Source organism: Triturus cristatus, chromosome 4_1 (assembly GCF_964204655.1).
Source record: "Triturus cristatus chromosome 4_1, aTriCri1.1, whole genome shotgun sequence".
Taxonomy (NCBI): Eukaryota; Metazoa; Chordata; class Amphibia; order Caudata; family Salamandridae; genus Triturus; species Triturus cristatus.
Genome location: NC_140585.1, coordinates 981,914,886 through 981,928,251, shown reverse-complemented (window position 1 = coordinate 981,928,251; position 13,366 = coordinate 981,914,886). Strand labels below are relative to the sequence as shown.

General features: G+C 46.4%; 1 protein-coding gene across 3 annotated transcripts in view; it reads left to right on the top strand.

The window, feature by feature from the left end:
* Positions 1–13,366, top strand: part of LTA4H (leukotriene A4 hydrolase) — a 322,194-nt gene that overhangs the window by 122,700 nt on the left and 186,128 nt on the right. For all 3 annotated transcript variants that reach the window (XM_085653897.1, XM_085653898.1, XM_085653896.1), the window contains exons 7-8: positions 6,827–6,899; positions 10,463–10,603. In XM_085653897.1, coding sequence (XP_085510023.1) covers positions 6,827–6,899; positions 10,463–10,603 — 214 coding nt within the window. The remainder of the gene's footprint in view (positions 1–6,826; positions 6,900–10,462; positions 10,604–13,366) is intronic.

Here is a 13,366-nt window from a genome sequence, read left to right as displayed (position 1 = left end):
GCTACTGCAGCATGAGGGTGGATTCAAGACACATTCTCCAGCAATTGCATTGACCTCATGTGTAAATATTGGCTACCTCTTAATTTTTAATTCTGAGAGGCTCAGAACCTGCCTCTCTGAAAGCGGGACTGCAGTTGTACCATCTTTCTCGGATGCTGAGATGGTAGAAGTGTCTAACTCCTTCAAGGCTGAAATGAGTCGGAGCTAATTCAAGATCTTTTTCAAATCGGTCTGTCAAAGCCTATTTTAGTTTTTCCTGGTGTTTCAGGAAAAATTTAGATTTTTCTTCCTTTTGATGATCATTTTGGTGCATTTTTTATTTTAATTTTTTTTGTGTTGCCTACGTCCATTGCCTTCTCCACTTTTATTCGGTTTTTGGAGGGTCTCATCTGGTTCTTTATGTGCCAATTCACAAATCCTGTAGCAGACAATTTGCATTTTGCTTAACTATTTTCACATTGGTAACCATTTACTACCTACCAGGTCTATGTACTGGGCCCCAAATCAAGTGACAAACTGGTATGGTTGAACTTCGTAAAGGGACAGTGTAAAGCATCTGAATGGTTCTATTGTAAATTACACCACCTTTTGTCTTGGATTTCTTCTTCGTCTCCCAGAAGTATGAAAGTGAACTTTGTGCTGGACTCTTTTCTGTTGTGCATCTTTTGTTTCACAAGGTTCTAGCAAAGATCAGGATAAGTTTATAATTTAAAGCTGTGCAACTTCCTGCGTAACTTTGTCATCGAAGATTAAACTTGAGGTGGCGGGGAATGTGACTGATACTCCTCTACGCTCTGAGGCCTAGCTGGACCTCCCACTGCACCTTGCAGCTGATGGACAGTTGATTTAGGCATCTGAGGTGAAGCGGAGCCCCGATCTTGGCGATGCATGGGGTTGCAATGCCCAGTGGCGCCAGGAGAATATATGGCAGTGACTGGTGTGAATTTCCAAAATGGCAGCCACAATGTAAGTCATGCAGCTGCAGAATAATTGATGCTATAGATCCGGTCAAAGTGGCAGTGAAACAGAGCTAATGATTGGTGTCGCCCTAGGGTCTAGATGCTGATATCGGCTAGGGGCTCCAGCCCGTAGTTTGTGGCTTGGTTAAATTATGGTAACGCCGCCTCATGTGCAGGACTGATCAAGGGAAAAGTACCATGGCTGGTAACACCTGTAGAGCTGAATGACAGCCGCATGAGGACTGGAAGACTGCACTAAAACAGAGCCTGCCAGGTGAACGCGGGAACTGGGCGCCCAGAATATTTAAGAATTGAGCCAGTCTGCATGGGATGGTGGAAGGGGGAGGGGAGGGCGAGATGCACATCTGGGCAAGTTATGTTCAACATGCTGCAGTGCTCCAACGATTGCTACAGAGCACTTGGCCCTGCAGTCCCCCTGAGACTGTGTAGATTGAGGCAAAGGTGAGGGCCAGTGTAGAGTGTAGTAGCCCAGTTTGTTTTATTACTATGCCACACTATGCCAAAAACCTGACACCCCCCCGCCCCCTCTCCAAAAAAAGACTGGTAGGGCAAATCATTGCAGTCATGCCTTCCAAATATTCCACAAACAGTCAAGGAGGAACGTGAAAAGCCACTGAAAGTCCAATAAGAAATGTTGAAGGCTATAAGTAGTAGTCAAGTATCCAGTGCTTAGGCCTGATGCCTTACTGATATTTTATAAACTATTTGCTAGTACGATGCCATTAATGCACCAGGTGAACCTGAAAATCTGCCAAAGGGGCAAGTAATGCAAACATTGTATAAGTTGGTGATATTATTTTTATTTTGAAGCTATGTAAGCCTGCTTCCAATTGTGCCTCATATCCACCCATATCCTTACTTTTTTTTGTTGAAACGTTTTTTATTGTTTTCCAAATCAACAACTGCAACACCCATTCCCCCTACCTCCACCCGTCCAAGGAGTACCGCACATTTATCATCAATACCAAGTATCCAGGAGAAGGAACATCCTTCCCACACAGTCACCTTCCCCCCCCCCCCCCCCCAACCCCATGTCAGTGTGCCCCGTCACCTACCCCTCTTCTGAAGTGCCCCTCCTCCCTAATAAATTATGTACAGGAGCCCAACCTCTCCCTAAGCAAACAGAGCCTGCCCTCATGCCGACCCAAGGTGCATGCATCCAGGGCCTACCGCCATTCCCCTTCTACTCCCCGCTACCTCCTGCCTATCAGATGTGCTCTCCCCTTCCCCAGCATCAGACATCACCCCCTGAAGTTCCACCGCCAACGCTTCCCATGCTCGGGCCGTCGCTAGTGCCTTCTCAACGTCCCTCCGAAGGGCCAATTGCACCCGGAGCGTGCCCTCAGCCCCCGCCCATCGCGCAAACGCCGCCCTCCACTGCAAGAAGCTAGGCCCCCCCCCCCCGGGATTTCCAGTGCATAGTCAGTTCCCTCTTGGCCATTATCAACCCCATATCATAAAACTTGCTCGGCGGGTGTGGGGAAACCAAAGCAACAAACAAGCCCCCATTTCCGGGGCTATGGAGCGGTCCGTCACCTGGTTCAAACAATCCACAACATCAACCCAATAGGCGCCCAACTGCGTACAGGACCAAAACATGTGTCGAAAGTCCGCCCCCTCTACCCACACCGCGGACACTGAGAGTGTACCCCCCCGAAATATTGCAAGATCTTGGCCGGCGTCAGATACGCCCTGTGTAACGTCAAAAAACTGGACTAACTGAAACCGGGCATTCCTCGTTCCCTTCCAGGCCCTCCGCACCAGCGTGGACCACGTGGACTTGGGGATCGCTTTCTCAAGGTCCGTTTCCCACTTCTCCCTCAGGGCGTCCAGCGGGTGCAAGCCCTCCATCGACAGGCGGTGGTAGAGGCAAGTAATGGCCTTGGTTGTCCCCGCCGCCATCACTACATACTGGCAACCTGCGGCGGTCTGCGGCTCCGAAAGCCCCATATTCCAATGTTTCTGGAGGCTCACCACAAGGGCCGCATGGAGCAGAAAGTCCCCCCGCGGGAGCCCATAAGAGTCCTGCAAGTCCTGGAAGGGCAACAGCACTCCCTCTCTGAATAAGTCCCCTACCATCTGCACACCCAGCTCCTCCCAAACAGCTAGCCCAGACCAATCTCCCCCATGCGGGAGCGCCGTACACATCCCCAGGGGGATCTCCGGGGCATAGGGGTGGACTATGGCAGCCCTCCTCTGACACCTGTTCCAGCACAGCCGGAGGGTACGTTCCTCCAGGGTAAGCTGGGTCCGGTCTAACCGCTGGTGGAGGACTATAAAGGCCAGCACATGCCGCGGAATCAGCCTGTCCTGTGGGCCCCCTGGGCCCCTATACTCCCTGGCCACCGCCTGAGTAAGCCATTGGAGCTGGGCCGCCAAGTAGTACCACTCAAAATCCGGGGCTGCCAGGCCCCCCTCCGCTCTCGGCCGCCGCAACGTGGTCCGCGCCACCCGCCTCCTTCCCGAGCCCCAAATGAAGCCCGTAGACAGTGCTCGTAGCCGCGCGAAAAACTACGCCGGGATCCATATAGGAAGGGTGCGAAAAAAGTAAAGGAGGCGTGGCAACGCCACCATTTTCAACAGCGCCACCCTCCCGGCAAACGAGAGTGGGAGCGTGCTCCAAAACCCCATGCTACTCCGCAAGCTGCGAAGGGCCCTGCCAACATTCCCCCTCCAACAAATCAGTCTGGGTATGGTAAATGTTAACCCCCAAGTATCGTAAGCAGCTGCCTTCCCACCGGATCTGTCCCAACGCCCGCGGGGTCTGACCTCCCTGCACCTATATCCTTACTTAATACTCATTTGACCAAAGTGCCACACTGCAGCTTCAGGGGATTCAAAAAATGCTGGTCTCCCTGGATGCTGAAAAAGCATTCGACATTTTAGATTGGGATGCGATTTATGCCTTGAAGAGACTGGCAAGATGAACAATGGACGAATACTGGAAGCCCACATCAAGAGTGTGGCTAAATAACACTTTCTGTGGAGAGATTCCGATCGAGCAACTTAACTGGAATGTCTTTTCACCACTTTTATTTGCCATACCTTTAGAACTCCTGGTGCAAAGGATTAGAAATAATACCTATGTAAAGGAGGTCCGGGTTTGCTGATGACAATTTGCTCGCCATAATGTACTCCAAAACATCTGTAAGGGTGTGATAGAAGAACCCGGGAGGGGAGGGAATTGGGGCGGGGGGGATGGGGGGGGTGGACTAGTGAATTCCAGGCTTTAAGATTCACCTGAGTAAAGTAGGCAGTGGCAATCTGTTTCTAAAGACACTGCTCAGGAGCTGGCAGTACAAGAGCCATTGAAATGGGCACAGAACTCACTTATAATTTAGGGATGGACTTGTCCAAAACAATAGATGTAACCACAGAGCTGCATCTGTTGGGTCTGACTAAGGTGCAGAAGGCTAAACTTTTGTGCCGGAAAAATAATACGCGTTCTTGGCTACTTTGAATTGCCTCACTTACAATGACCATATTGCTGAACCATATTGCAAAGAATGGTGCTCCATATTAAAAGGACTACAAGTGTAAAGAGACAGGCTAATCCACGAGCACTGTGTTCTCACCATTATGCAAGGAGGTTTGGGAGAGCCCAAGTTACTTAGCTATTACCAGACAGCCTACCTGAGATGTCATTGGAGTGGACAAGGATGGAACTGGAAAAAGCCTGCTTCAGAATAGACCATAAACTGGAGGGAGGCTATTTATGGGAAATATTGTGGATATCCGTGATGTGTAGAAACCCACTACTGTATATTTCACCTGTCACATCCCACCTGGAGGGTTTGGGCTGCAGTGGGGGCCCAGTTGGGCGTGATGCCTCTCCCCTCACCCCACTGTGGGGAATAAAGAGTTTACACCAGGGAAAGATGGTGCTTCTGGAGCTGGGTGGAAGGAAGTTCAAAACGCAGATATGTTTTTAGTGCCAGGATGATCAAGCTCTTTCAACAGGTGCGGGAAGAATTCAGGTTTTCAAAGTTGGTGCGCAATAGATTTGCCAAAGTACAACTCTGGGTACTAAACCCTCAAATTAGAGTGACACAAGCAGCAACCCCCTCACTGTTGATGACTGTGATTGCAGCCCCCCCACTTTTTTTTTTAAGGGGTGCCCACGATCCCCTTCCCACCTCCTATGTTAATTAGGCACTTCAGTGCAGGCAGCGAAATGCGATTTGGCTAAAAATGATGAGGCACAAAGTTCAGATACCGATGATGAGAAATATATATCGCACACGTCATCCTAGTGTCCAGTAGGGAACCTTGAAAGCTACCATTTCAGATAGCCTGGGAAAAGGAACTTTGGCTAGCTCTTAATGCCAAGCAGTGGTACAATATACACATGAGGGCTACTCGTGGATCTACCCATGGGGGGGCGGGGGGCTGGAGAGAGAACTGTTGTAGTACACCTCTTAAACTGGGGCAAATGTGGCACCTGGGGGCCGGGGATGTTGAATAATTGGTATGCAAATGCATGTAATGTGGTCATGTGTCTGTTTTGGGAAAGCATGCTTAAGGCTATCGTAGAAATTTCTGGCTCTGGTATAGCAGAATTCCCCATAAGTGATGCCGCTTGGAAGCCAACACGAGGAAGTATGTCCTTTGTTCACCCAGAAGGGCAAATTCTTTCTTGTATACTGTTGACATTGAAATAAGCAATATTGGGGTTGTGGTAGTGCCATGGATGCTATGATGCCTAAGATTTGGTGGATGTTGAGTATGGACAAGATGACCGAGAAAGCTTGAGGGAAAGAATGTTTGAGAACAATTGAGCCAATATGCTGCAATATCTGTACAATAACTTTAATGATTCCTTCTGCTCTTCCCTAAAAAGACAGAGGGTGCTACAAATCCTGGAGGAATCAAACCTAGACTATTATCACAAGACTAGAAAGGAAATCTGTTGACCGTGCTACAGCACTATCAACCGACTAGATCACTCTTTCGTCAGATGCCACTCTAATTCCACTTTCGGAGATCATACAAAAAAGGAGGGCAGGGGTGTAGTTTTCTTATGCGGCTCAGGCATGAAATCGTCTCCCGCTTAATTGCTGCAAGTTATCAGGGGAAAATCTCCTCACGAAAGCAATGAAGACTTGACTTTTCAATCTGGACTTTTGAGGGGAAGTACTTTGTGAATAGGATGAACTGTTGCAGTTACTTAACCCCTGGACACTTGGAGTAGCTGTAGTGCTTTATAAATCTCCTGATTGATTGAAATAGAACTAGCCATGGATAGTCCTGTTCATTTTAGCATATAGTGGAGAAATAATGGCCATACCATGCTATAACAGTTTTTCAATATACAGTGTGGGCAATTATGAATATAATGGAAGTGGGTGGGGGGGGGCAGGATTTGAGAGGGGTGTTGATGATTTACCATTGCTGACATATTGCCTATTTGGTATGTAGCAGAAAAACTCAATGTGTATTTGAGGAAAAAAAGCTACTCTGCTCCTGTTAAAGAATCACATGAAGCCTCAAGCAGGACACAGGAACCATGTACTTGGTAAACATATATTGCAGGTAGTCAGACTTTTTTTCGAACAAAGCAGCATTTAGAGGACTGCAATTTTCTTTCTTCCGTGCAACACAAAATTAGCATGGTAAGAGATTGCACTCTGTTTTGGAATGTTTTATCTGCGGTCACTATTGCAGCAAGATTTTATTTAATGTTTTGGAGACCTGTAAATATGAAGGCGTTCAGGGAAGCATTTTTTCGGTTTTATTTTTTTTTCGGATTTTGGTACATTTTTCTGATTTTTAGAGCACTACATAATTTTCATTCTAACGTGTGTTTGATTGTATACTGTAAATCATTGTATTTTGTTATCCTACAGAAAGATTGGACCAAGGACGTTAGTGTGGTCCGAGAGTGAGCTGGTGGATGAGGCTGCCTATGAATTTGCAGAGGTTGGTCAACCAAGTAAAATTGTGTCCAATATTTCTAAACGTCCTTGCATAAAACTAGTTATCACAAACTAGGTCTGTTGGCTGTTTAACTTAAAACTGTGTTCAAAGGTTTTTACATTCCAGAGAAGAGAACTGTTAAGCAGTCTTAAGGCAATGAGTGACTGCTGTGGAGTCTTAACCCTACCGTTTTTTTTTTTTTTTTTTTTTTTTTTTAGCAAAATGACGTTTACTGTTGTAAATATTAGAACATTGGAATGTTGAGAGCTCCATTGAAGACCATGGCGCAGCAGTGACCTATATAAACTGGTATATGCCTGCTGCTCACATTTCAATGTTCTAATACAGACTCTGCCTTTCTTTTTTTTCCCCTGCCTCTCCAAAATATATGGAATAGGCAGGGGAAAGCAAATGGTAGAGGCTGTGCTGCATGGCAGACCGGAGCTTTTCCTCCTCCTGTAACTCACATCGTCACTGGAACCTTGGAAGGGAGGAGGGGAATGCTGCTCAGCTGTATGAGTAAAAGCAGTCTAGCCGAGGCCAGGGAGAATGGGAGACTGACTTATGCCCCCTTTTACAGATATCTCTGTGAATGTTCCAACAGCTAAGAGCCAGCTGTGGCCCGACGTGTAGCTGTTAGCTGTTGAGGAAGCACAACAGCAGAGGTTAAACAAAAGGCTTCAGAGCCTAAGATTTCAACTCCCTCAAGCTCAGAGGCCTTTGTTTTTCTAATGCGGACATTCTGCCCGCAAGGAGTGGTATGTTCCAATAGCCTGCCATAGTGGGCTATTACCGGCCATTAAAGGGTTTAGCTCAGGCCTTTAATGTTGGAGTTTGCATTTAATGGCCAGTACAGCCTGCTACAGCGGGCTATAAGGCTATATTAAACATATAGCTACATGGCTCTCATGCTAATGGACTTTACATCCATTTTACCTGTAAATGCAGTAAAAGAATTGTTAGTTTCTGCTTTAAGTCTCTGAAAGGTTCTCACAATGTAGTGAGTTTGTCCATACAGATCTATGTAGATATGAATAGGAGTTCAAGCAGGGGTGTTAGTCTTTGGTTGACAATTATTTGAGGCGATTTTCACTGAAGCCTGGACAGAAAAATACCTTTACTGAGATCACATGAGTACATTTATTACAAAGAAAAACTTAGGTTTTCTACAAAAATGTGAAAAGAACAAAACAAAGTTACAAAAATAATAAACCTATGCAGTAAGTGCCTTGTTATGAAAAGCAAATGCCAAACGATATTTCTAGTTTATAATTTAGACTATTACTTTGCAAGCTTGAAGTTATACTTGCAAGTCACCAAAGCTGATTTCAGAGTAGCTGGCCTAATCCTGTCAACATCTGTTAGGGGGTATTTTACACATTCATGCGACTACATATTCCACTAGCCTAGCTGGCACCCATTGAGAAAGTAATGAATTTTTCATTGGTGATCAAATCGAACACTCTTAATGGTTCCCTCACATCTTACTCTTTTTTCTTTTTCGGCCCTCATTACAAGTTTCCAGATAATCTTCATTCAAGCAGGAACTGGAATTTCCCCCTGAATTTGGCATAAGGTGCATGGAAAACCTGCACGTTTGAGTTCTTACTCTTTCACATTTGACCTGTTAAAAGTAGGCATACATTCTGAGTGGGTAATTCCACAGAAACCGCAAAATCTTCAAAATTATGCTCAAAAGTAGATCCCCAAGTGGTGTTCTTCAAAGTGTAAAACCTTTAATTGTGTGATCAAAACCCACTACTTTTCCATTTACCCATGGTAAAGGTTATTCCAGTTTATATCGGTGTTAACTTTTTCATTCCTTCCTCTGTCTCAAATTCACACGAAGAACTGATGCTTATTTTATACGCGATTGGGGTATAATCACAGTCCAAAATGTAGAGGTTTGCTGTGTCTTTATACTTTAGAATAACGTGATGGATGTTTCCATCTCTGCTCATTTAGCCTTTCTTGCACCCTTTGCTGTCTTTACTAAAAAGCCAACTCCTTCACTCTCTGTCTTATCTCGTCAACCTCCTCTAAATGCTTTCTTTCTTGAGACTATTTTACCACCTTATACAACCTTCGCTATTTTAACACTAGACGCTCCTTGAGAAATTTTTATATGTTTCACCACTTAACCTAGAAGGCTGTGGATGGATTTTCAGCCAGCATCACCGAGCTTTATCCACACTTATTTATTATTCATGAAACGTGTGACCCTTTCGTCCTAAAATAAATTGTCTGAAACTCTGCCAAATCTACAAACTTTCTCTGGCGTGCTACTTTTAGAGTTCAAAAACCTCTTCCACCCATTCATCAGAGCTGCCACACAAACGAGCCTTTCACTGCTGGAAATAACATATGGTAGTGCTTCAGTTGATGATGGCACGACTAACAGAGACCTGTCTGTGATGCAAAATCTCCATCCACTTTGGAGATCACCAGTTCTTGCAGGACACTTACAAGGGAAGGATAGACACAGACTTAAACTCTAAGGCTGCTGTGGTTCTTATAGCTTGCAATAACTTCCCCCGGCTTCTTTACATGCAGAACATGTGCCTTCAGTCACAAGACAGAAGATAGTCACTGTGAATCTCGCTCAGATTTGTAATGCCCTTCTCACTTGTGTGAGCTATCTGTAAAATGGTCTCTGTCCATCTAGCAGTCTCCATTTGAACAGCTGAGAAACCCTGCAAAAGGCTGTAACAAACATACAAACTGTTAATCTTCAGCAAGTAACACAATCTATGTTTGGAATACTAACTAAAGTGTAGGGCATGAAGAGTAACTTCCAAAAGCAAACCCCGTGCATAAGGAACCATACAGCCTCGTCAAACAAGGGAAAACCTAGCTCGCAAATGCCACAGAACTTGCCAAAACCTCCTCCTAAATAATAGACTAACGGTTGAACCTGTAGGTTCTCATTCGACGGAGGTAGACATTAAGCTCTGAAGGAGTTGCAGATACAGTATCAAGGAGTTAGTTACAGGATATATGGGATAAAGTACCTCGTGCCATACATAAGGATATTGCAAGTCACCGAGGAGTTCCATGACCATGTAGAGGAGTGAGGCAGACAGTGTATTTATTGTGTGTGATAGAGTAAGGAGTCTATCTTATTATAATAACATTTACTGTCCTTTTTCTTAAACTCAGTTGCCACTAATTTGCAGATGGTTTCAGGAAAAAGAGCTAATTTCTTATGCTAATTTTTATGAGTGAAATACTCGGAGTAAAATGAAAAATTTACTTTTTTATCTTGCTGGTGTGTGGAAAGCATCTTGCTTATCCCTATTTTACAAAGTAAGCAACTAAGAAGGTAAGGACAAGTGAATTCTCTGGGAATGGGTTGTCATTTGAGTGCTTGCTTTTTCCTAAATTGTGTGTGCGCAGCAAAGATCATGTTAAGTTCATTCTGTTTGGTGAATAGGAGAGTAGGATAAAAATTAACAAAAGACCTGCCGTCTTATACACTTATTTAAATCGAACATTTCTATTTGGAAGTAAATAAAATATAACAAACTAAATTAGACATCAATCTAATTCAAAAATGTACTTTTCAGACAGAGGCTATGTTGAAAGTGGCTGAAGACCTGGCTGGACCATATGTGTGGGGGCAGTATGACCTGTTGGTCCTGCCACCCTCATTTCCTTATGGCGGCATGGAGAATCCCTGCTTAACGTTTGTTACTCCCACTCTATTGGTAAGTAATGCAGAAATTATGCCACATTCAAAGTTTACACTTGGATATTTCTCTTAAGATGTTTTTAAGAGCTTGTAAAATGAGGTTATTGTGAAGAATTTGTGTAATCGAACTGTAGAATGGTTTCCAGTATTGCCATTCTCTAAATATTGAGTTTGACATCTTCATATTTAGCATTGTTAATTTCACACAACCATCTTTCTCTTTAGCTGCCCAGGGAGTTTTGAGACTTGCTATTTTGCTCTTTTTCCCGCCCATTGCTTACCATTCATTGGCATCATTGGCATTCTTCTTTGCTGCCTCCTAATTGGCCAGGTATCACTTCCCCTTCTTTCTGTGGAGCATCGACAAAAATACAGATGGATTAATTTTAATTGGTGTCCATCCACCTCATGTTGTGTGATTGAGGTACTATTTCTTCTTTCCCCTCCCTGCCCACCCCTTCTCCTGACTGATTTACCCCTCTCCTACTCCCTGTTGCTTTCCCCCTCCCACCTGCCCCTTCTCCCTGTTGTTTTCCCCACGCCCACCCCATCTCCCTGTTTTTGCCCACCCATCTACCTGTAGTTTTCCCCCCTCCCGGCCACCCCATCTCCCTGTTGCTTTTTCCCCTCCCTCCCGCCCCATCTCCCTGTTGCTTTTTTCCCCTCCCTCCTGCCCCATCTCCCTGTTGCTTTTTTCCCCTCCCTCCCGCCCCATCTCCCTGTTGCTTTTTTCCCCTCCCTCCCGCCCCATCTCCCTGTTGCTTTTTTCCCCTCCCTCCCGCCCCATCTCCCTGTTGCTTTTTCCCCTCCCTCCCGCCCCATCTCCCTGTTGCTTTTTCCCCTCCCTCACGCCCCATCTCCCTGTTGCTTTTTCCCCTCCCTCCCGCCCCATCTCCCTGTTGCTTTTTCCCCTCCCTCCCGCCCCATCTCCCTGTTGCTTTTTCCCCTCCCTCCCGCCCCATCTCCCTGTTGCTTTTTCCCCTCCCTCCCGCCCCATCTCCCTGTTGCTTTTTCCCCTCCCTCCCGCCCCATCTCCCTGTTGCTTTTTCCCCTCCCTCCCGCCCCATCTCCCTGTTGCTTTTTCCCCTCCCTCCCGCCCCATCTCCCTGTTGCTTTTTCCCCTCCCTCCCGCCCCATCTCCCTGTTGCTTTTTCCCCTCCCTCCCGCCCCATCTCCCTGTTGCTTTTTCCCCTCCCTCCCGCCCCATCTCCCTGTTGCTTTTTCCCCTCCCTCCCTCCTGCCCCATCTCCCTGTTGCTTTTTTTCCCTCCCTCCCGCCCCATCTCCCTGTTGCTTTTTTCCCCTACCTCCCGCCTGCCCCATTTCCCTGTTGCTTTTTTCCCCTACCTCCCGCCTGCCCCATTTCCCTGTTGCTTTTTTCCCCTCCCTCCCGCCCCATCTCCCTGTTGCTTTTTTCCCCTCCCTCCCGCCCCATCTCCCTGTTGCTTTTTTGCCCGCCCCACCTCCCGCCCGCACCACCTCCCTGTTGCTTTTTTTGCCCGCCCCACCTCCCTGTTGCTTTTTTTGCCCGCCCCACCTCCCTGTTGCTTTTTTTGCCCGCCCCACCTCCCTGTTGCTTTTTTTGCCCGCCCCACCTCCCTGTTGCTTTTCTTCCCCCCCCTCCTGCCCCTTTTCGGCCCACTCCACGCAATGGCACGCCATGCAATGGCACTTTATGCTACTCTATACGACTCTATGCCGCACTGTGCCCCCCTACGCGCCACGCCAGTCCTCTCGGCGCCACGCCAGTCCTCTCGGTGCCGCTCTACTACTCTCTGCGCCACACCAGTCCTCTGCGCCGCTCTACTCCACTCTGCTCCGTGCTATTCCGCACCACACAGTGTCACCACACAGTCACTCCACTCCCCTGCACCCAATGCCACTCCCCTTCTCACTATGCCTCTCCACGCTACCTTGCTTCAATCCACGGAATTGTAAATTGTATATTTGTAGCATATGTTGCCAGCAGATACATATGTTATGCACACTCCGGCCATCTAGTGTTGGGCTCTGACTCTACAATTTGTTTTTCTTGAAGTCTTTTGTTGCCGACGTGACGTAGACTCTCATTCGAGTGAATGGGCATGTTCAACGACACCACTATTGGGTTACATTTTTCTACCTTCTGGTTTGGATTGATAGCGCGAGAGCTTTGTGCGACTTCGGCCCTTTGGAGCAGGTTCTCCATGACCATCCTCAGTCGACTTAATCAACTATCAAATTTGTTTCCGGCAACTTACACTTTTTATCAGCTTCGTGCATACCCCTTCCTCTGCGCCGCCGGGAATGTTTTGCACCGGGTGATGCAAGGTAAGAGACAGATTTGCTAAGAAGGGTTAGTGAGATACCTGCTCTTACCATACAAGAACCTTACTTTTAGGTTTTTCAAGATACAGTTTGACTAAGGACCAGTTTCTTCCAAAAGTCTTTGCTTAAATCAGACACTTGATCTGCCTGTCTTTTTTCCAAAGCCAGACAGTTGCAGAAAGAGCACTTCCTGCACTTGATGTCAAGAGAGCGCTAATGTATGAGATTGACAGGACTAAACCTTTTAGGAAGACACAACAGTTTGTTGCTTTCTTAAACCCTAAAAAGGGAAAGGCAATTTCCAAGGCAGAAATTGAGATGAATAGTCAAATACATAGAGATGTTACACAAGGCAAACAAATATTAACAACCGTTCCATAAGCACATTCTACTTGGAAAAAGTTGCTTCTGTTGCTCTTCTTGGTAACATTGCCTTAGCAGACAGTTTCAAGGCTGCTACATGGGCGAATCTG